Consider the following 24720-nt stretch of genomic DNA (forward strand, 5'->3'; position numbering starts at 1 on the left):
TAACATGGCAGAAAATGAGTCATAACAAAAAAATGGGTCAAGTTTTTACCTATCCAAATCCACAGAAGATGTTCAGATATTTGGGCAGGAGAATAACCATCAGCGGGCACGGCAGAGTATCCAGAGACAAAAAAAGAGGAACGGTGTGCAGAGCAGGTAGAGGACAAGATGCCAAACCACCAGGACAACGAACGGTGGAAGAACAGCACAGAACAGGAAGAATACAGCACAGATGGGGATGAAGAAGGTAGTATAGCAGGGCAAGAAGAAGACGAGGAAGAAGAGTGGAAGGGTTGGCCAAACACAGAGATGCAAGCATGTAAACCAAATGTGGTAGGGAAGTGAAAAGGAAAGAGAGACTTAATTTGTGAAGGAACTCAAATATAGTTTATAGCAGGAGGTGTGGTAATACTGTCTTGTAACAAATTATAGGTAGAACATCATTCATTAAAGAAGGGAAGATGTGTTGCATGTAGGAATGGAAGGTTGGTAGAGAGGTTGTAGGTAGGGAAGTTGAGAGTGGGAGTGTTGGTAGTGGTGTGTGGCAAGGTGGGAAAATGGCGAGTGAATAGGAAATGTAAGGTGATGTGAAATAAAAGATATTGTGCAAAATGGAAGGGGAGTTAAGCTCTTTACACTAGGTGTCATGAATATGCCCAGCCTGTAAAATGAAATAAAATGACTTAAATAAATTTATATATATAAACACACACACACTTTATTTACTCATCTTAATAACTTGTACATGGTACCATAATACATGTAACTAGGTAAAAAAAATTTAATTTTAATAATTTTTTAAATAAATTCATTAAAAAAAAGAGCTGTGGGTTTTACCTGAAGAAGCTGATCGTAGCGGAAGCGAATCAGTTCTTCACCAAGTGCGTGGCGAAACGGCCCGCGGAACATGGAGGTGAATGAGAGTATCATGACATTCCCAGCGGTGTCTCCTAGAAGTAATCTGGACTTCTTGTCAATGTCCTTGTTGAAGTGGTAGTGCATGCAGACAACTGCGTACCTCATATTTATGATCTGTGAAATAATGCAAAGTATTATTGAGGTGATAATGTCTAATAAATCAATGAACGCCGGCTGCACGCACGAATAAGCATACTCATTGTCACGTTCCGCCTGAGCCGAGCGTGCAAGAACCGGCCAACCACCGTGCTACAATATCAAACAGGTTAAGGCGGGCTTTTTAAAAGCAGCAATTTAAAAAATTTGATATGACGTTATCACGTAAAATAACGTCCGTAAACCGACTTTACAGACAACCACCTTTTTTCCTCTGAGTTTCAAATAATCATTGTCCTGAGTATTTCTTGAACAAAAAAAAAGTAAGAATTATTAATGGAAATTTAGTAAGAGCAAGAACCAATTCTAAGAATTACTATTTTTTTTTTTAGGTTTTTATGTTGCTTAGTAATGCACACAGACTTAATTCACTGAGACCTAAAAATTATAGTAGGTTCCTAACCACTTGGGGTACTGACTCAGTGGTCATAAATTTGAGTAATACCAGAGTGTGTGGATCAAACCCATTACCATCACCTCAGAAATCACGGCACGAATAGACTTTCTATGAAAAAAAAACTGTATGAATCTTAATAATTGTACAGCTTTTATCGTTCATAAATTTTTATGATAGCGGGATCTATTTTATTAATTGGTGAAAGGTTCGTATAAGTGTTCGTCTACATAGAATTTACTTCCAATATGAAGGTAGCACAAATAATAATATATTTTTTTTTAAATTTACACAAAAAAAAAAACAGTTTAAAATTTTGGCTGTGAATGGCATAAATATTTCCAATGGTCATGAGTGGTGACCAACTTGTCGTGTTGAACTCTAACCTATGATATACTCTACACCGAGCCTCTATGAGTACCTATACAGTTGAAAAGCTGTAAAATATTTTTTAAGCTGCAATATTACAATTCACTTGGTGTTTGTCAGAGTAACAACGTTAACAAGTTAACGCCAATGCAATAACATGGGCCTATGGAACCGCTGGTCTGGCAGCATTTGACATTGAACACGCACACAATCATGCTATGAAGACGAATTGGGATTGTGCTAGGAAGATAAGTAAACTGAAAGATCACAAAGGCACATTCCAGTTAGGCCACTCGTGTCCAGATTTGTTTTGGGTGGATTGCGGCTGTCGAACTTGGCCGCCTGGTAATGAAACTGCACTTCTTGCATTTTTAGTTCACTCAAACGTTTCTTTGTTACTGTCAGTTTTCATTTAAGTCTAGTGTTTCCTGTTTCCCGTTTCATGGCTAAATATTCATAATTTTTGAAGAATACCGATGAACATCTGTATGTTTTCTGTTTATAGAATAGCTTATTAAAACTTGCACTAAACATAATTTTTTCTTTGGTATTCCCATTCGATAATCCGGCAAAATTGCTAATCCTGTGTGGCGATGGATCCGAAAAATCTGGATTAAAGATAATATCTTTCACTGCACAATGTATTTATGCTGTTCATGAACTCAAAAATGAAATTTGGTTAAAAAAATTCTTCGTAAATATTTTTCAGCTTGCCTCAGGCCCGCGAGAAACTTCTGAGCGGGCCTGTAATTGCTCTAGATCAATTCAATCCAAACCACACAAGGGCACCTCCAGGATGACTTTTCAGGATGGGCAAACATACAAAGAAATAAGGGTTACACTTGCAAACTATGAGACATTAAAAAGATCTTCGAATATTTACAAATTGCTTACAAAAACTGAACCTTAATTGTTTCACAAAATTTTTGATGAAAGACAAATTTAACACATAAATGTAAGTAATTGAGTAAAAAAAATAAAGTAAATAAAATTATAAAAAAATTGGTTGTCTGTAAAGTCGGTTTACGGACGATAGTTTAACGTGACGTCATAACAAAACATTGATGAAATGATTGCATACTTTATAAATAAAATTGAATCATTTTTATTTTAATAATAAAAGAATAAATACTTGAAATTATACTAGTAATCAGATTTTTAAAATGCAAGAATAATTAACCTTTATTGCCGAAATTGTTGTTGTAATACGCAATGAAAATCACATCAACTTTTCACTTCACTTTATAAACAGTCGAGAGAGAGGAAGAGAGATAGATGCGGCACAAGCGTACAATGAGCATAACGGGAAACTTTTTCGTGCGTGCAGCCGGCGTTCATCGATTTATTAGACATCACGTGAAAAAAAAAATAGTGCTTGGTTGGGAGGAGCTGACGCCAGCGCAGGGGCGGGTACCTGCAGGTGCAGCTGGAACTGCTTGGCGATGATGTTGTAGAACCTGAGGTCGCGCTCCGTCGAGCTGACGCACACCACGTTCACGTCGGGCAGGCACGCCAGGTCCGTGACCCACGTGGTGTGGAACCGCAGCGAGGCTGCACACAGAGCCCGACCCCAGTGCCGTCCGGCAGCCGTCAACTACGATGTGCAGAGTGGGTAACATCGGAGTAATGGCTGACGGACAGATAATAAAGGATAACAAAGTAATCCTTGAAGATGTTATTTAATGCCGTAACAGCCACTCAAACATCAAGGAGGAGTTACACAGACGAACCGCAAGAAGAAACGGACAGGCTAAGAGGTGGGGTCAGTGGCGGTTGATGAAGTGTTGCAGACTAGAACTCTCGCAGCAGTGAAATGAACCGCCAGAAGAAACAGACAGGCGAAGAGGTAGCGCTAGTCTTGCTCGTGACTGTACACTCTCGCAGCACGCACCAGGAACCAAGAACCAATGTGCTGGGGGAGAGGGGGTATTGCTGGACTCGTAACGAGCAAGCAGCGGGCCAATACTGTCACACGTGGCATACAGTCTTGCACAGAACCACATCAGCCAGGAAGCAAGGAGATAGGAGAAAGGTTTGCAACAGATCATCAGCCGCCGCTACAGAGCGCGGTGCCACAGAGGTTAAACATGGGGCTCGCATTGAAGAAGACCCGGTTTCAAATCCCGGTCTTACTATCACGATTTCAGTTTCCCATGGTTTCAAAGAAAGGCTGATGCTGGGGTGGTTCTTTATTATTAGTCTTGGCCAGAGACAAGATTGTATGGTGAGTTGCAATAAACCCAAATTAATGCCGAAATCAACTGAAATCACAAAACTATAATTGTTCAATAAAGTAAATTTTATAAACGATTTTTATTTAGCAGGAAATTTGTACCAAAATGTATGTACTAAAAAGATTGGAAAAACCGCTACTTTTTTTTCTTTGCAACACAATTTTAGATTATGGCACTACATTTTCCAAACACACAAATACTTGGCAATTTATTTTTATTGTTCAGAATAGTTAAACATGCTTAGTAAAAATTATTTGTTTGTAAAAGTGCAATATATATTAATCAAAATCATTTAAGTGCCATATTTGATTTATAATATGCTATACTTATGAATGAACAGAAGTCATAATAATATAATATTTAAAAAAAAACTGATAAACATAATTTTATCAGTTGAACACACTAAAAAGTTCATAAATTGTAGTTTTGAAATATGCACTGTTGTCAGTAACGGACTAAAAAGTAAGGAGTGAAGAGTTTCACTATCCATAATCACATCAGTTCGCGATGGTACCAAACTATTGTATTGTCATCTGGTTTACACATACCTGCAATGTTTCAAATCGATACGAAAATTATAAGTAGTTTAAAATTGTCTTACAAGATTTGTTTACATAGTTCAGTTCGTTAGTTAGTCACAAGTGAAGCTAATAATACCATTGTTTAGAACTAATAACAATAACACCAAAATATCCTTTTTTTTTAAAAATGATATTAGCCTAAAAATAAAACCATTTAACCTTGTCCCTAGCCATGGCATATTCCTTCCTCGAAATTCCCTTGAACTGTAAGGTGACACAGGCTCTTATTACGTGTCATGTCATCTTCACGAGTACGACACTTGACTTGCGTGCAGTCTTCGTGTAATTTGTGACCTTACACTTTTAAGAAATAATACAAAGAAGATGACTCTATGCATGTCCCTGCACTGTGTACAAAGCCGTATGCAAAATTTCTCATACTTATAAAGGTAAAAAGTTCATTGTAACACTTGTTTTGGTCATTTTGCTGTTCAAAAATGCCTGTTAAAAAAAAAAAGAAACGAAACCACAAAACAAAGCTTAAGCAGGCAGTGTAATGACTTTTAAAAGCTATTTGTAACCAACCAGAGATCTTAAATAAATCTTGGACAGTTTTGTAAATGGCGTGTTAAAACCCTGTAGATTTGCTAGCCATTTGGCAGCCCAGCCAGGTGGCCACTTTAACAAACTACTCACGGGAAACTGAATGAACTGTCCTTTCTCTCTTCATGTCTATGGACCAGTAGTTGATCAAACCGTCAGAGCTGATGGTCATGTACTTGCCGTTCTTAAAGTCGATAGTGCGATCCTGAAACCAACCACTGTAGCAGAATAAATCCACTAGCTATGGACCATGTGTCGTCATTCACTTAAAAAATAAAGTTAAAGTTTACTGACAGCAAAATAATTTCAAATACAAGGAATTTATTTATTTATACATTTATTAAGTGCCGGCCAACAGACATAGTCCAAAACATGCTGGCGCTATACAAGTATAAAACAAATTCAAATATAAACAACATTAAATATAGAAAAGAAATAAGGCAAAAGAAAAATAACATGTGGTGTGTAGATGCGGATTTACAAACAATCATACACAACACAGTTTAAAAACATTAGGTACTACTAAAAAAAATTAACATAAGGGAAATTATTATTAAATAAATATTCAAAATATATGTACTCATAAGATATCATCTGTAGAAATTAATAACAACAATAATAATGTTTGTTGTTGCTGTTGTTTTTCTCTGTAGCACATAGGCCAGTGATGATCAAAAACCATTATTTTTGTCACACCTACAATTATAAGCTCACAGTTATGTTTAGATTGCAAACAAAATCTCTGGTATTTTTCTTGTACATTGCATGGAATTTAAGAGCGCGTGGGAGATAATATTTTCTCGCGCGCGGTCAGTTGAAGTGGTTCATTTTTTCCTCGTAGGATAGCGTTGCGTCCGGCCACGGGCGTATGGAGCGAATCCAAGTGGAGATACCGCGAACTAGTAGGAAAACGGAATGTCACCCGGGTGAGGTTTGGGGGGGGGGGGGGGGGAAGTGAGAGACAAAGAATGATGGACGGCTGATAGGGGTGGGATGAGTCAACTGTAGCAGCCAACGCAACGGCTTTGTGATGTGCTGAGAAGCACAAGACGACAGACACTGGACTATAACGCCCGTTTCATACATAACCAGGCAGAGCGGATAGAACATTTTTTTTTTTCGTTTAAAGGAACGCCGTTTTTATGCTTAACTGTTTCGGCGTCCGTGGATGTTACTGTGTGATACAACACCACTTCGTTTAAATAAAAACCGTACAACAGTTCTGGTACATAAAATATTACAAAGTAAATTTGTCACTCATGTTTATTTTACATTTTATTGCAAGCGAAACAAAAAAAAATAGAATTTTCGATACAAGGTTACACTACATACCTAATAGTTAAGTATCGTCATCTGCCTGACAAATTCAGAACGAAACTTCTTATTTATACCTTTTTTAATGCACTTGACGTTTCTGACTCGTGTTTTGTAACAAATATACCGTTGATTTGTAGAGAATAAAACACAACATAATTTGTTAATAGTTTGAGAAGATAACAGCATATTAAACTCTGAAAAATCGGCGATCTCGGCACTTTCCGCATTACAAAATATCGGCTTGACCTCAACTTTTTCTGCTCTTATCGCGCGAGGTGGCGTTAATACCAATGGCGCGTCCTGATAGGCTGGAACAGTTTTCCGCTCTGTCTGGCCGGCGTCACGGCACCCGAATTAATAGGTAGGTACTGGCTCAGACAACTGAAGCTGAACTACTCCAGGAAATATTATTCTAATCAGTTTGCTAGTGTACTATTTTCTACATGAACATTTGCTAATTGTTTCTCCAAATTTCGTTTTGAAGTTTAAAAAAAACATGAAGTCCGTGTAGTCTACGTTTTTGATTGAAAAGTCAAACAAGAATTTGTCCTTTTTTTCTATAATTTCTCTAAATCCAAATGTCCATTCTTTAATTTTAACTTTAATTTAACTTTTATAAATGTATGTTGTGTATAATTAAGAATACCTTTTTTTATCGATCAACATAATATTTTCTCCGTAACCAATTGAGTGAACTTAAAAGTGAATGTTACTGGCATTACAGTATATTACACATAAATTATTATTATTGCAATCGCAACTGGTAATCATAATTTAAACAGAACTACTATAATATATTTCATTGTCCGAATTTCGACGTTTATCTTGTGAGAAAGGTCTCTGTAAACAGGATTGCAAAGATCTTATTTTACCAGAAAACTATTGGCCTGCCAGAAACTTTCTAAAAAAGTGAACGTCAAAATTCGTACAACATGGACTTCATCTCAATGTAAATTATATCGGTTTTTCGAAATTGAATGACAGTTCACTATATAATTATTGTGTTATGTTGAAATTGAGCCAAATTCTCGCTACAGAAAGAAAACTTCTGTCTCTTCACATATAACGTAGTAACGTAGATCATGGTCGTGGTAACTACCCACCTATGTATATACTACCTCTGAAGGTTCAATTACTGAACTCGCATTCGCGTTGGCCTTAGTTTAAATCATTTTCCAGCGAGTCTTGTTATATTTTAAGTAGTGTATCTATATTGCGGCAAATTTTAGACTAAATTATATGTGTCGTTAAGAGCGTCTATGGTGGAAGGCCGCGGCCTAAGGTGTGGGAGGGCTAGCTGCCTGTCGCTCAGTGGCTATTCTGTAATTGAAGTTACGGTATATCTAAATATGATACAGAGACTATAACAGCTAATGAGCGACAGCCATTAACCCTAGCACACCGCAGCCTTCCAATAAAGATGCCCACGAAAGAGCCTATCGAAAATTAATATTGAAGCATGTAATAAATTTGGGTAAAAAATTATGTATTACTTTAGAATTTTTTTTCGTTCATGTTACGTAGCGTTTTCTTTCGATTGGCTAGTCATAGGTTCAGCAACTTAACCAAAGTAAGTTTACTCTTGGTTATTGAGCACTATATATATAAATATATATATATAAATATATATATATATATAATACACATATATATATAGAATACATATAAAGTTGACATATATACACAACGACTATTTAAAACATACGTACAAACTTCGGCAGGCTGTTTCTGGAAAGAATACAAGACGAAACCCTAATAACCACTTTACTCATAAATCGAGTTACGAACCTCCAAAAATGGAATTTTCCATATCTTGAAATTAACATCATCAGTAAGTAAACTGTGGCATATGATTTTTTAGGAAGGAAACTTTACACCTTGCAAACGTGCTTTGTAATGCCTGCCCTGGTTTATTTTTTTATTTTTTATTAGCTTTTAAGGTGATAAAATTTGCTAAAACAGAAATGCCGTTATATTCATTGAAGGATGTTCATTACCAGGGGCGTAGCCAGGGGGGGGGGGGGGGGGTGTTAGGGGTTCAACCCCCCCCCCCCCCCTTTTATCTCCAAATATTTAATTAAATTTTTTATTCATCACTCAAAAAAATTTCATATTGAAAATTAATAAAATTTTTACCATTACAATATTTAAATTTAAGTACCGAAAACTGCTAAAATAGCACTATTTTACACCTTAAAATCCAAATTTTTCCGGGGGAGGACCCCCGGACCCCCCGCTTTAAAACGGGGGGGGGGGGGGGGGGGGGGGGGGGGGCATGCTTCATAACACCCCCCATACACAAATCCTGGCTACGCCACTGTTCATTACAACCCACGTATCTTGTGGTGAACAATTTGCGTTCTACAAAAACATCAGACGCAGTGCAAAGTTATTCAAGAATAGGAAAATTTTATTTTTGGGGGTTCAAAACTCCGAATCCATTTACGAGAAAAAAGTATAGTACACAGGTTTTCGTCTTGTATTTTCGCCAGGAATATTCTGCCAGAATTTGTCAGTATGTTTTAGATAAACGTTGTATATAGAATGCATTAGAAAGTTTACACACACACACACACACACACACACACACACACACACACACACACACACATATATATATATATATATATATATATATATATATATATATATATATATAAATGGAATACAGGAAAAAAATTGGTTGTCTGTAAAGTCGGTTTACGGACGATAGTTTAACGTGATAACGTCATAGAAAACATTGATGAAATGATTGCATACTTTTATGAATAAAATTGAATCATTTTTATTGAATTATCACTATTTTGTATGGATACAAAGGAGTGAAATGAAATCTACAATTTAATTGATAAATTTACTTTTATTTGCAGTCATTAATTCAATTATGTTTATTACTTTAACGAAGAGATTATTTCAACTATAACTTTGATACATGTTTGATATTTAACTTCTTCCAATCTGTGTTATTCTGTTAAGGATATGACGATGATAGGAAAAGTAGGAAACGAATGGGAGTGTTTCAAGGATGATGTGAAGGAAAATGGCTTACCCAACACCAAAATTCAGTCAAAAATAATATATTTCCGCCACGGACTCTGCAGCAATGCTAGGAGGAACGGGTTAGCAAAGAGCAATGAAAATGTTACATTGAAATGCATGAAAACAGAATTACGCCACGGACTCGGTCGCAATGCTAGGATGTTCAGGTTAGCAAAGAGCAATATAAAATGAGCGTAACAGGACACAGAAACGGGACAATGTGCGTAACGGGACACTTTTTTGTGCGTGCAGCTGGCGTTCAATGATTTATTAGACGTCGTCACGTCAAAAATTTTACACATATAATATATAGAATACATTACTAACTTCAAAAATGTATATAGAATACTTTAGAAAGTTGAAATTCCGTGTTCGGCCCTTGCAAGAATCGAAGTTTTACAATTCGCATCCACATAATAATAAGTAATGTGTGCTGAAAAGATAAAAGATTATGGAGTATATATTAAGTTAACGATATGAAATGAATTTACAGTAGGATAGGTCTTACAGTAAAGCACACAAAAACACATTTACTATGTACTTCTTGCATCAGAAAATAACTTTGGCGAAACCTTGTATTCATTCAAACCTTCTTTTGAAAGTTAGCCTATCTTGTGTACGTGCATCGTAGTTAAAACAAATTTTTGTTTGAATTTATACAGTTAAAAATAGTAAGGAACATATTCACATATCATTATAATTTAGATAACTATTCTATATGTAAATTAATCATGAACATACCTTACAAAATGGCGGGTTTTAAAGCATGCTTTCTTATAATAGGCCTACTTACACATTTTTATATTGAACCCTACAATACCGCACGTAACATATATTTTGGGTTAAGTTACAAGAACAATGAGATACTTAATTACTAACAATATGTAGGCTACACTGATACAATTATGATTGCTACAATGAGTATTTCAAACAACATAAAAGAAAACATATGTTGTTTGAGTTAATATGCACACAACTGGCACTTGTCAAAGCTCAACTAACCAAATTTTTTTTCATGAATCGTACGCATCTAGGTACATAAATAGGTACATAACGAAGTAGTCGTTTTATTACATTATTCTACTATAACTGGGAAGTTACTCCACCTGGCTCCACTTGCATTCAAACATGCTAAATGTTACTAAGATTACTTTCTTGTGTAACTAGAGAATTTGACTTGAAATAAATTAATGTTGTAGATAAATTCAAACCTATAATGTCGGTTTTTAAATAAATTAAATGAAATTATACAGATGCTTTGAATAATAATAGACAATTATCTTCATTTTGAATACAAATAGTGAACGAACGGTGCGCGATTGTTAAAGTCGCTAGTAGCTAAAGTATTGGCGCCTACGGAGCTGTATTTGATGTTCTGAAACATTGTTAGATAGTGTTATAAAGATAAGTATTAGTAACGGTTGTTCTTAAATTTCATTAAGATCTTCGGGGTATCGAATTGCTTCGAAGCTGTAGGTTCCAACAAGTCTTTGAGCGATAAAATACATAAACTTACAAGTTATTTTTCACCAATAAGTATTTTAAATTTACTATATAAAGTACCTCAAAATTTATTTTAAAATTAAGCATAATCTTAGTAGAAAACCACATATGATACCAAAAATTAACGATTAATTGTTCAAAAAGCTGGAATAGTACTTTAGTAGTCTTTGCAATTTGTTTTCTATTCATCTGTTCATGCGTATTTATTAAATTTTTAGACATGTGAGATTTTTTACAATGTTCTCCAGTATCAGTCGCGGTGAAAATTACGATTATTGTAATGTACTCGCACAAAACAGAACAAGGGTACAAAAAGTCTTCACCACCATAAGTAGTACACATTAAATAATTAAAGCTATAGCATTCGTATGAAGATTCGTTTACCGTGCCCAAAAGTTTGAAATAGTCCTCACTTACAAATAAGTGTAACTATGTTACACTGCGTACTGATACAAACATTTCGGGACCAATAACATTTTACGATGTAATTATAATATTCTATTAAACTGAACTCCTCTCCCGTGTATCCGGCATCCAGTTATCCGGAACTACAGTTGAGGAAAAAATCTGCTGGCCCGTACAACCTCACAACACGATGCCCTCCTCCCTTTCCTTTTTCCCCTCTCCAGATGTAGCAATCCCAAATATGTAATGACCTAAAAGAGTTCTGGATAAATGTTTTAAATTCTTTAAACTAATGTTTTTAATAGACGCGATATTCGATATATAATTGCTATGCTACGCTTATTTGATAAGTTTCCATTTACGTGTGACATTTGAAGAGTAGTATTGCATAAGGCTGTACGAACGTTCGAAATTTCGAACTCGAACCGATCTTTAAAATAGTTCGGTTCAAGTTCGTGTCAACGAATTTGGGTTCAAGTTCGTTTTTTGTGACAACACTAGAACTTGTTAGTTTCCACATTTTAATAATACTAGAACCACGATTTTATGTATGTTCACGGCAAGGGCGCCCATATGGCAGTTTGTAAGGGGGGCCAGACTATAAAATAGTTTGTAAGGGGAGGGGGCAGACCTTCAAAAATTGACAAAAAGTGTCAAAAATTACAATTTGCCAAAAATCCTCAAAAACCCATACATTTTTTCCTCTTCCTGAAAGCTGAGGGAGGGGGCCACGGCCCTACCCTGCCCATGGGTATGGGCGCCCTTGGCTCACGGTTCCAAGGATGGCATTCGTAAAATCGCTGCCTTTGTAAAATCGGGGCTGGCCCATTTGCCCCCCCCCCCCCCCCCCCCTTTTCATCCCATTTTATTTCTTTAACTTTTCGAACTAAATATATTTGGAATTACTTGTGTGTATTTTTTCGTTATAAACAACATATCATTAAATATTAACGACTATTACTGCAACGAGGGGGGGGGGGGGGGAAACCTCCGGCCGCAGCACATAGAGTAAGTAAAGGGAGAGGCGCCACTCCCATAGTAATGATCGTTTGCTTAAATTTGTAAACAAAACCCTTGCGATCATACCATTTCTTTGCAACTTGAAAACAAAAAAATTACAGCCAGATACAACCTGAGAAAGGTTTAGTGTGTGATAGTTGGCAACTTTGTAGTCGCCATATTTTATATTGTTTCGATAAAGGCTACTGATATTGTAAAATTGCTTTATGTTAGTCCTTATAATGGGACGTTAAACTATTTACGCAATAGAAAAAAAAATTTCGGTTCAAAGTGGATTCAAACCCTCAATTGTTAGTTTAGAAATAAGACACTTTTACCCACATGACCACCAATTTATCTAGAGTAAAGTATAAGTGTATGTACTTATATAAATTTTTCTGCACTAGTAAAGTCCAAATTAATTACACAGCCAGATTGAAACTGATGATCGTTTAGTAATGAATTTTATTTCTGTTTATTATATTTATTTTCCATTCCATTTTTAATTTTTTTTTAATTTTCAACTTCAAAAACTACAGTAGCAGCCCTAGCAGGTAATATGGAGAACGACAGGCCAACGTGCTCTAATTTTCGTTTTCGGCAAAATGCCACGCAGCATCTAGTTTTCAGTGACATTTTAAATTATATACTTTTACTTTCAAATCCCATTATTACCACGAGACAATACAAAGATGCCCGTATGTAATTATAATAACTGTATATGTAATAAACTAAAGAGATCAACACTTGTAATTTTTTTTTCCGATGTTGGTGAAACATGGTATGATCTCATTTTTAAGGATTCAGTTTGTCCTATCTACTGTCACCAGTGTGTGAACGTGGAATGCGCACTGGCTTCGCCAGCCCGGCGCCGCCCGCCCTTTCCCGCGCTATCTTCCCACGCTGCGGCCGGTCTCGGATGCCACAGTCTCTGCGCTGCTGTTATTTGAAATATTCAGATACATGGAAAGTGTTATACACTCGTTTTAAAGATTTTGGAATCAAAAACAAACTAATATCATCAATTTAAAAATAAGTTACCTAACTTTTATTTTTCCGCCTTGCAGAAAGAAGCAGGTTTCCTTTGTCACTGTTATTTTCAAAACGCGTCTTATTGCCACCAATTGCAGCGTTTCCCATCTATTTCAATTTATAAATGTGGCTTCGTGGTAGCGCGATACAACAAAACAAGTAGTGACGATCTCCCACATGTGCGACATCTGTTATGTGTTACTGTAATGAACCTCTGCGTGTGGAGTGCCCGACATCTGTGTGTGGACGCGTGAACTACGATGTGTAAAATTCGTTCTTCGTCTACCGATTACAAAGGTTACGGCGGAACAGATTTTTCAGCTGGTATTGCTTCTAAATGCATCCTGCTGTTTCTAACTCATGCATACATATGTGTTGTATAATATTATTATTTTGTTTCTCATTTCCAATCAAATTATACTAGCATTCGTCTACTAAACTTCGCCGTTTTTAGGAGTAATTAGTTAATAAAATAAGATGCATACCGAAATTTCGAGTAATAACATTTTAAGATCCATCCTTACTCTGTAAATAATATTTTACCAAAATCCAATTTATGTCATGGTATTTACATAATCTGCTCCACCGCAAACGTCGATTTTGCTGCTCGGAACCACATGTATCGCGCACTCTTAATTAGTTGAAAACAATTCTTAGATGGCCACAATTAGAAATAGTATTATAAGCATTTATTCAAGTTTTATGTCACATTATTATTTTTTAGAAGTTAATTATACATGAGCAAAAAACCTTACATATCAGATAAGAATACTGATAAATAAATTTAAACATTTCAGTGTAATTAGATTAACTATCTTTTGAAAAACATACAAACTAAAGAGAAATATAAAATGCAGAGGAACTGTATTCATTAACTACAAGGTGGCATTAAAACATCCATATTCACTTATAAAAAAAATTTAAATAAAAACCTTTCCTATTTACTTGCGAGTCAGACCTGAATATTGTTACGAACAATATCAAAACCATCTTCATCTGTCACATTTAATGTTTTGTTCTTTTAATGATGTTTCCATAAAAAATTTTTAACACTAAACCTAAAAGATTTACACCTTTTTTTAACAATTCCTTGGTAACTGCTTGCCTCAAGACTGACATTTTTTCCAAGTTCTTTCTACTATACACTTGTGAAACAGAATTGAATATGTTAACTACTCTATTTCACGAAAATAGCTACTCTTCTTCCAAACTTATTAAAATTGTTAAACTGCATTAGATGTTATCCATGTGCAAAATTTTGGTAAATGCATTCCATAATTTAAGCTGAATTAAGAACCAAACTTAAATGTTTCCATTTCTATGTTTGGTTGTGTCTGTGGCAGTATGGAAGTGAGAAGCAAGGAATTGCTGTCGGCTTGTAGTTTGGACTAAAGGGGCCCGCCTCGTCAGAGGTGTGTGTATGTGTGTCAGTGAGGCGGGATGATAAGTGTGACGCTCGCTGGTGCTTCTAGCGCGGTGTCTCCTCTGGACTGGCGCGCAGTCTTCTCGTCGTCACAGGATAACTGTGAAATTTGAGCAGTGACCGTAACATTATATGGCCCAGAAATGAAGATAAATGTGTAAAGCCAGTCCCTTAAGTGCTTTCAAGAATCTGCACTAGTTGCTTTACGCCTAAAAATTACTCTGAAAACACAAATTTCAGCCATTTTAACTCTTCTTAAAAATACAGTTTAAAAACTTAATCCGAAATCCAAAGTACTTTTCGGCCCTCAGAGAACTCTTAAATGCTTTTCGTAAGCAGACCCCACTCGGATGTCTAGAGTAGTTTTGAAATTCCGTTGTTTTTCCTGAAGTTCTGCGCACTGTGTGTGTGCCCGGGTAGGCGGGGCCCATAACTCTTAACCCTCTGAGCGCTAAAGCTGTGCAATATGTCAGTAAATCGGACACTATAAAATATTTTTCAGTTAGGTAACGCAAATGCAAAGTGGCTACGCCACGTATTGCACATCATGATAGTTGCTGCACGTCGCAAATCTCAAATATGATATTTGCAGTGCATGCATATAAAAATACCTTAATTTGTCGCAGTGTTTATTTAAAGAGTGCTACAAGCACGGTGAGTGCATTCTCCAGAAACTTAAAATAATTTTAGCAATGAATTTCCATAGACCTTTCCGCAATGATTACTTTGAATAATAGATCTGAATCTTGGACACAACATATCACAGACTTTTTAAAAAAAAACACAACTTGCTTTAAATATGATAGGACCGGATATAATTTTTTTTTTTGGTATTCCAGTTACACTAAATTGATGTTTGATGGTCCAGCTTAACAGTGGTACCAAAGGTACTGGATTAAAGACCTTTTGTCTTATTCTGTAAGTTTGCAATAAATATAATTGAATAAACATTTGAATTTCCGAACATAATCCCAATGAGACCAATGCTGGAACCACAATCGCATGACCGTGGCGACGGGAAGATTTCTAGCCACTCTCATTTTGACACACGGATGATGTCAGCATGTCAAAAATGGCATACGTGGCAGTGTTCCCGATCAGAAATATTTTCTATTTCCATCGCGTCGTGGATGCGGCCTACTGAGTTGCATGTCAGAATTTTGTTTTCAAACACTGGTTAAACTGGTACATTGGTAAATCTATTATTATATATAACTTTTAAGGAATTTTGTTTATTAAATTTATCTGTGAAATCTCTGAAATATGTTTACGCTTAATGATTTTTACAGCTGAATGTTAATTTTGAATTAGAGAAATTACTCTCTCAAAGATATCAATAAAAAAAAACCTACATGGCTGTTGTATATTATATAGCAAGAAACATTTTATATACCATAGTTTATTTTTGGTTGTCGTGTGGGAAAAAAACTGTATGTTCACCATAAGGCATAATTTTGCTGTCGCATATCCATCTTCACAATGAACAATCGCGGTGTTGCGATTCCAGCATAAAACTAAATTGAATCAATGTGCAGGGTCTGTTTCGGTTGTAAGTTGATTAACTTGGTCAGTGAGTTCTATGGGAGGAACCATGACAGCTATTCCAAGTGTATCAATAACCAAGTCTGCAAGTGACCTTTGAAGTGGGTTCGGTTTTTTGATGTGGAAACTAAGCTCTTGTGGTATACGGCATTTGGCAGGCGTTATTTCATAAACGGAATGGAAATGGCACAGAATGAAAATGTGTAACTATGGTGCTGTCATCTGTGGCAGATGTGTGAAGAAAACTTCATAGAGACTAAGGGAAACATCATAGTGTTAAATGTTTAGTGAATTTTAACAAGATGGCCAGAATTTTAATAAAATTCCCTGTTTAAAATCAGGACTACAGCCTGGCTTTGGTTTTTTTTTTTCCCCCAGTTTTCATTGCTTTTATTGGAGCAGTTCCATTATATAGTTTAACATTTTGCTCTGCAAATTGAATAATTCAATAGTTGACGTAGCTGCTCTGGCAGCGAATTCTAGCTGCAGGTGTGGAAACTACTTGTGATTCGTGTCAAAAAATGTAGTTGATGTTACGAGATTGTAAACAAACCTACTAGTGTGGTATCATGCCACCAGAGTGCATAGAGGTAAATAAAGTAGTCAAGATGGATGTTGTTATTCTCTTGTCTTCATTTATTCGTGCATATAACTAGGAAAGTGTTAACAGGTTATGGGCCCAGGCGTAGTACACTGGTAATTAAGAAAGAGGAGACAAGTAGGTAATGTGCGTGGCGCGATCGGGAAGTGAATTTCTGAGACATTCGGTTTAAAAAAAAAAAAAAAAATTGAAATATTAAGTGATTGGGTTGCAGCGTTGATGACATGGCGGCCAGCACTTCCACATTATACCCGCAGCTAACCGACACGAACTATAAAAATTGGAAATTTCGCGTTCTTTCACTATTGGATGAAAAAGAGGTGAGATGGGTGGTCGATGGAGGAGTAAAAATGATGGATATGGTGGGAGAAGAGCTGAAGAAAGCAAATACTGCAGACAAAAAGGCTAAGAATTTGGTTATTAATTGTGTGACAGATCGCCACATTGACTATGTCAGGGATGCGAAAACTGCCTCTGACATGTTTACAGCATTGGACAAGATCTTTGACAGGAAGAGTGCAATATCAAAGCTGTTGATTAGGAAGAAACTTTTAACATTGAAATGTAACACACCTTTGCAAGAACACTTCAACAAGTTTGACAGTTTGATAAGCGATCTTGAGGGGATGGGGTCTGCCCTAGAGCAAGATGACAAAGTCTGTCATCTGTTGCTAACCATGTCCGAACGTTATGAGAATGTCATCACAGTCCTTGAAACTATGGACACCGAATTAACAATGGATTTCGTGAAATCGAGATTACTTGATGCAGAAATTAAATTGAACCATATGCAAGCAGAAGATATGAGCAAAGAATCATCATTTATTGCATCAAGATCAATCAGGAAGTGCTTTAGATGTGGAGATACCCGTCACTTTGTGGCAAATTGTCCCAAGGTGGAAAAGCATTTTAACAGAGATGTTTTCCATGATCGGGGGAATAGATATCGAGGTAGAAATCAGAGAAACAGTGATATTGGGAGAAGCGAACATAACTCAGGATATTTGTGCTCCGATGAAACAGAAGTCACCTTTGTTGCCACAACGGAAACAAAAGAAGCTGCTCTAGCTCAAGGTGAAGAAAGGGTAAGTGAAATCACTTTTATATTAGATTCAGGATGTACAGACCATTTGATCATGTCAAGCCTAAAGTCATGCTTGGAAAGCATTGAAGATCTTGTAAATCCTATAAAGATAAAGGTGGCCAATGGGGAAGAGCTGACTTCAAACCAAAGGGGAACACTAAGACTAGTCAAAGGCGGTGTAAAAATAAAACTGGAAGCTCTTATTGTACCGAGCCTTACGTTTAACCTGCTATCGGTGACAAAAGTGGTCAATTCAGGCAAACGAGTTACTTTTAGTGCTAAGAAAGCTGAAATAGTGGATGATAATGGCCTAAATGTTGTATGCTACGCATCTGGAAAGCTATATGAAGCCACGTTTTCATTGCAGAAGCTGGAACGTTGTTGTTTAGGGGAGATAGAAGATCTGTGGCACAGGCGACTTGGACACCTGAACAGGGCGAGTTTGAAGTCTATGGGGTTGCCCCATTCAAATAAAGTGTGTGACTCTTGCCGGCAAGGAAAAGCCAGTCGACTACCATTTCCAAAACGTAATGCACCGAGATCCTACAGGGTTGGAGAATTACTTCACACAGACGTAGGGGGTCCTGTCACTCCACCTACGAACAGTGGTGAGCGGTACTATCAGACTATCACTGATGACCACTCACATTTTTGTGTGATATTCCTACTCAAGACCAAAGATGAGGCTGCGGGAAATCTAATGAATTACATAAAACGGTTAGAATCCCAGTTCGGAACAAAGTGCACAAGCAGGGTGAGGTGCGACAATGGAGGAGAGTTCTCTTCAAAAAAACTGAGAACATTCTGCACGGAGAATGGCATCCAACTGGAATATACAGCTCTGTACTCGCCGCAAATGAATGGGTTAAGTGAGAGACTAAACAAAACATTACTGGACAAAGTGAGAACCATGTTCGCAGAAACAAACCTGCCAAAATATTTATGGGGTGAGGCAGTACGCACCGCAGCATATCAGCTCAATCGGTCCCCTACAGCGGCACTTGAAGGGAAAATCCCAGCGGAGCTCTTTCTTGGGAAGATTGACCTTACAAAATTGAAGATTTTCGGAACCAAGGCATGGGCGGTGAAGTTGCCACAGAAGGACAAGCTGGACACTAGAGCCAAGCCGACAAGAATGGTTGGCTACAGCCCTAATGGTTATAGGGTATGGGACCCTGTGACAGGCAACGTACAAGTGTCAAGAGATGTGACATTCGATGAGACTGATGTGGTGTACGAGGAGGAGGAAAAACCAGGTGCAACAAAATTGAAGATCAGCAATGGAGATGAGAATAAATGTGAAGGTGTGACAAGAGCGATAAGTACAGAACCGACAGTGACAGAAAGCGACGAAGAGTTTTATGGGTTTGAAAACAAGGACGACGATCTCTCACTAACAAGACCAAAGAGAAAATCAACAAAACCAAAGCACCTGGAGAACTACGAACTGTATGTTGCCTACTGCCTGGTAAGTGAGGGAGATCCTCAAACCTATGAGGAAGCAGTGCAAGAAAGTGGAGAATGGAGAGAGGCCATCAATAAGGAACTGGAAGCACACAATAAGTTCGGAACCTGGAAACCAGCGGACCTACCAGAGAATGTCAGGCCTATCGAGACAAAATGGGTATTTCACACTAAAGCAGATGGAACTAAAAAGGCCAGATTAGTGGCCAAAGGGTTTCAAACAGACACACAGGGAGAAGTGTATGCACCGGTCGCCAGATTACCTACCATCAGATTAGCCTTGTCATGTTCACTTCAGAAGGATTGGAGCATTAAGCAGATGGATGTACCAACCGCCTTTCTCAACGGTACACTTGACACGGAAGTATATATTTTCCCGCCAAAGGGAGTGAAAAAGGGGGAGAAGGTTCTGAAGCTACAACGTGCTCTATATGGACTCCGTGAGTCTCCAAGATGCTGGAACAATAGGTTTAACGAGTTTGCAACCAAGAACGATTTAAGAAGGTCAGTTTTTGATGCATGTTTGTATGTGGGAGATGCATTGTGGCTGGTGATATGGGTAGATGACATTCTCTTGATGGGTGAAGAAGCTAAAATAGAACAATTGTCAGTAAAACTAAAAGAAGAATTTAATGCAAAAGATGTGGGACAAGTACAGTGCTTCATTGGTACAGAATTAATTATATCAGATGACAGAATTGAAATGTCACAGCATAAGCTTATCGAAAAAATGTTGAAGCGATTTAACTTAGAGAACTGCAAAGGATCTTCATCTCCTATGGAAGACAGACCGGAAATCAGCGAATCGGATGCAGTGATTGAGGTACCGTATCGAGAACTGGTCGGTAGCCTAACCTACCTATCCCAAATCAGCAGGCCAGAGATAGCATTCGCCACAGCATATTTGAGTCGCTTTCTGGACCGCCCAACTAGGGTCTTGTGGAATGCAGCATAGAGAGTGCTTCGGTATGTGAAGGGGTCAAGTGACAAGAAACTAACATACCACAAATGTCCAGACCAGTTATCGCAGATAATCACATATGCAGATTCAGACTGGGGGGGCGACCAGACAGACCGTAAAAGTGTGAGTGGGGTGGCATCATTTCATTCAGGCAATCTGGTATCCTGGAATTCGAAAAAGCAGCCCATCGTTGCCTTAAGCTCTGCAGAAGCAGAGTACACATCGTGCAGCATCGCAGCATCGGATCTGCTGTACCTGAAGGGGCTCCTATCAGAGTTTGTGGGTGAAGTTAAGGGTTGTCTCATGGTTGATAATCAGGGCGCTATTCATATGATGAAGAATTATGAAAACACCAAGCGCTCAAAGCATATAGACATAAAATTCCACTTCATAAAAGACATTGTTGATAAGCAACTAATAGAAGTGGCCTATGTAGAGTCAAGCAGAAATGTCGCAGACATTCTCACCAAACCATTAACTGCTACCAAATTTCGTGTGTACAGAGAAATGTTATGTTTAAAATAATGTGTATGGCAAACTTTTTCTTTGTAGTGGAGGGTTGACTTTGTGTGCATGGTCTATTGTTATACAATTTCAAGTTATGTGTCTGTTTGTCAGAATGTTATTGCTATACTTGAAATTGACAGGGGGTGTTACGAGATTGTAAACAAACCTACTAGTGTGGTATCATGCCACCAGAGTGCATAGAGGCAAATAAAGTAGTCAAGATGGATGTTGTTATTCTCTTGTCTCCATTTATTCGTGCATATAACTAGGAAAGTGTTAACAGTTGAAAACACCATTTTTGTATGTTTACCATGGTAGGCATTATGTTAAAGCGTTTTGTGTTAAATTTTGTGTACAAGTTACTAATTATAAGTTTATTTGCAACACGAGAACACACAAAGTTGGTCGTTACTGAGGTTTGACGGTTTGCACATCGCTGGTGAGTACTCAAAGTGTCACAAAGACATTTTTTTTTGGTAAAAAAAATTATTATTTAAATTTTTATTTTTAAACTTAATACACTTAAGAATCGGATTAAACAACAGTTTGGATAATGACTTTTCAAGATGTCAGGAAATGTGTTCGAATCCATTCAAGGGGGACTACTACTACTACTACTACTACTACTACTACTACTACTACTACTACTACTACTACTACTACTAGATCTATCGCAGTACTGAGAGCAAAGAAGCTTGAGAACTGACCAAGAAGAGCACCTAGTCGCTTAACCTGGGCCAGGCTGAAGTAATGCGAAAGCGGTTTCCGGTCTGGCCCCCTTCCTAAAAGAAGGGCAGAAAGAGAGGACTGTTTTTAGTCAGTAAGATTTTTAAGAGGCCGTGTCAGTAAATGTTTATTTCCAATATTCTGCTCTAGAAGTTCTCTCTTTTAACAGTGAGATTTAGTGGCTTTTTCAACCGAAGGAACTGTAGCCGCAGCGCGTGATAAAGCTACTATACCCTTATCACAGGATTAGTGGGAAGGTTGACAGCTCGAGTTTACTCGACGAAAAATGTATCTGGTTCCTCGACAATCTGAGAGGATGACAATCTGACCGGCGGCTCACTAGGAAATTGCAGATGCAGGGATTCAGAATCAAGAAACCTCACTTTAACAAATGTAGTATGAGTCGTATCTAAAACTAAAACTAAAAATTTTAATACTTTAAACGTATCGGAATACAATTAATCTTCAAACATGTGGTAATTATTCTTTATCTGGATGTAATAGTCCGTGAAAAATAATGTTAGTTGACATTAAAAAGTATACGAAATTCATCATGTAACGTTTTAAAAGGATAATAACATAAATGCATATGCTTAGATATTGCATATGCATCACACAGAATCTAAATACAATCTCACTTAAGTCAGACTACCTAATTTTTTACAATGCACCATCATACAGTTTAACAGAGGTAGGTGAACCTCTTATCGACGTTGTTTCAAAGAATTTAAATTTACAAATATTACTATTTATTTTAATACGATATGTAGCCTACCTTTATGAATACGAACATACAAAAAAAATATTGAATTTATCACATTACACAAGACTAAAACACTAACAAAACTTAATTTTATACATTGCTGTAGCATATTAGAAGACGAAATAACTCACAAGACTAACATTAAGAGGGCTGCATTACAAATTTACTTTACAGAGAAGAAAATATCCTTTCAGGATATTTCATTACCTCATTGATTACATAATACTGCCGTTGATGTGATCGTAGATATAAAGTATTTAAAAAATATATTCCATTATGTTTATGTAAATATTTTGAAAACGTTATTGCTTAAAGATGCTCATTATTTAAATAATAACGAATCTTTTACTTTTATGTACTGAACAAACAAAATACTTATAAGTTAATAAGAATAAGCTTAGTTGAGTAACATCTTCAATTTGTATTGAATTCAATGTACATATCGAAAATCATGTACAATGAATGCAACAGATTGAATTCAATAAATATTTGATCTTGTGAAACTGCCATAATATTGATGTAGATTAGGGACCGGAAAAATTCGCGGTTTCGACGGCCTTCAGGATAGACTGCACATTCCCCTGTACACTCGGGCAAATAACGGCAGTTCATTTGCTGCTGACTTGTTAGTCGTCTCAGCTTGTTTGTCTGTGATTCGATCCTTCTTTGGTTGGTGTTTTATAATTGGTTGAGATTCGTCCAGATGAACAGTAAGCCAATAGCAAAATCATCTAAAAGGTATATGTATTTGACTTCTAGCCTATCGCCGAATGAATCCGCGAATTTTTCCGGTCTCTATTAATTATAGATGCTCACATGCATCGTGAGAGTCCGTATAAAGCCTATTACAATTCTATAAGTATACATTAAAATGCTTTTAAAATATACATGTGTAATATAATTAAAACTTGTTTAAGTAAGATCATCACAAAAAAAATGAAAATCCTTCAACAGTAAGTGATGTTTTATAAGATTTTAACAAAACACATCTTACAATAAGAGAATACTAATCATACCACATAATTCAACACAAAATATACATTCCAGTAGGCGCTACGTAAAAACAACTTCTATTTTTATGCTGATTACTCTGCATTGTTTTATATATATATCATTATTTCTAACTTTTAATATTCTCTACACATTAACTGAAATTACTTATTTACAGAGTCTTAGCTAATGTTGGTCTGTACCACATACAGTTCGTACGATATCTCTACGCAAAACACATACAGTTCATTATTAGTAATATCAATTATATTTCATGAACATAATGAAATTAGTATAGACCCTAGGTTGTTCACTGTTAATTGAGTACTTCTGAAGTATTTTCATTGTGAGTTAACATACATACCAAATGCCATTCTTCCAGTAAAGTTACAAAGAAGACAACAAGATAATATAAATATGTATGTAGTACCATATTTTAAACTCCTATTAAATGAATAATAACTCAATCTCTATTCTGGACTATTAAGTAATAATTTTTATTACTGTTATTTATAACTTAAATAAAATGACAACTAACAAATTAGTAAAAAATAGAATTACGTGCGATATAGTGTGACATTTGTACTTGGACGGCAAACGAATATAATAAAATGTCTATGACAATGTTAACTTTACTCATTATTATGGAAAGAAACAAAATGGGCAGATAAGCATATTCTACGCTGACATTTAAAAATGCTCAATTCAAAATGAACATTCCCTAGCAAGAAAATTTATTTTATATCACCACAAAAAATCAAACTGCGGCGTCATTTTCCCGATGACAAACAAAAAAGTTGTATGGTCGCGAATAATACATTCGTATAGCGTCACATCAGCGGAATATTCCCTTGGCATAAATGTGTGAAGTCTGTGGCACTTATGGAGAAGTAAACCTTCGCTCGAACACAAAAACAAATGAACGAACAGCTTTTTTTTTTTTTTTTGATAAGATGTGCAATCGGAGACCCCTGGGGTGGTTGAAGAGTGTCAGGTCCGTCGCCAGACCAGATAGTAAAAGCTCAGGGGCTGAGGATAGAAAAGGCATATCTCCAAATTATTAAGTATAAATGTTGTCATGTAATTGTTAAAGACTTGATTACACCCAGGTTTATAAACCCATCATGATCATGAAGACACTGATCGGAAGGTAATGTGCAATACATTTC

General features: G+C 36.6%; 1 protein-coding gene across 1 annotated transcript in view; it reads right to left on the reverse strand.

Moving 5' to 3' along the window:
• LOC134538619 (WD repeat-containing protein on Y chromosome) overlaps positions 1 to 24720 on the reverse strand; it is a 117210-nt gene that overhangs the window by 85229 nt on the left and 7261 nt on the right. Inside the window, exons 5-7 of the mRNA XM_063380051.1 lie at positions 5289 to 5400; positions 3252 to 3388; positions 838 to 1032 (exon numbers count right to left, since the gene is read on the reverse strand). Of these exons, the coding sequence (XP_063236121.1) occupies positions 838 to 1032; positions 3252 to 3388; positions 5289 to 5400 (444 nt within the window). The remainder of the gene's footprint in view (positions 1 to 837; positions 1033 to 3251; positions 3389 to 5288; positions 5401 to 24720) is intronic.

The sequence above is a fragment of the Bacillus rossius genome, chromosome 13 (assembly GCF_032445375.1).
Source record: "Bacillus rossius redtenbacheri isolate Brsri chromosome 13, Brsri_v3, whole genome shotgun sequence".
NCBI lineage: Eukaryota > Metazoa > Arthropoda > Insecta > Phasmatodea > Bacillidae > Bacillus > Bacillus rossius.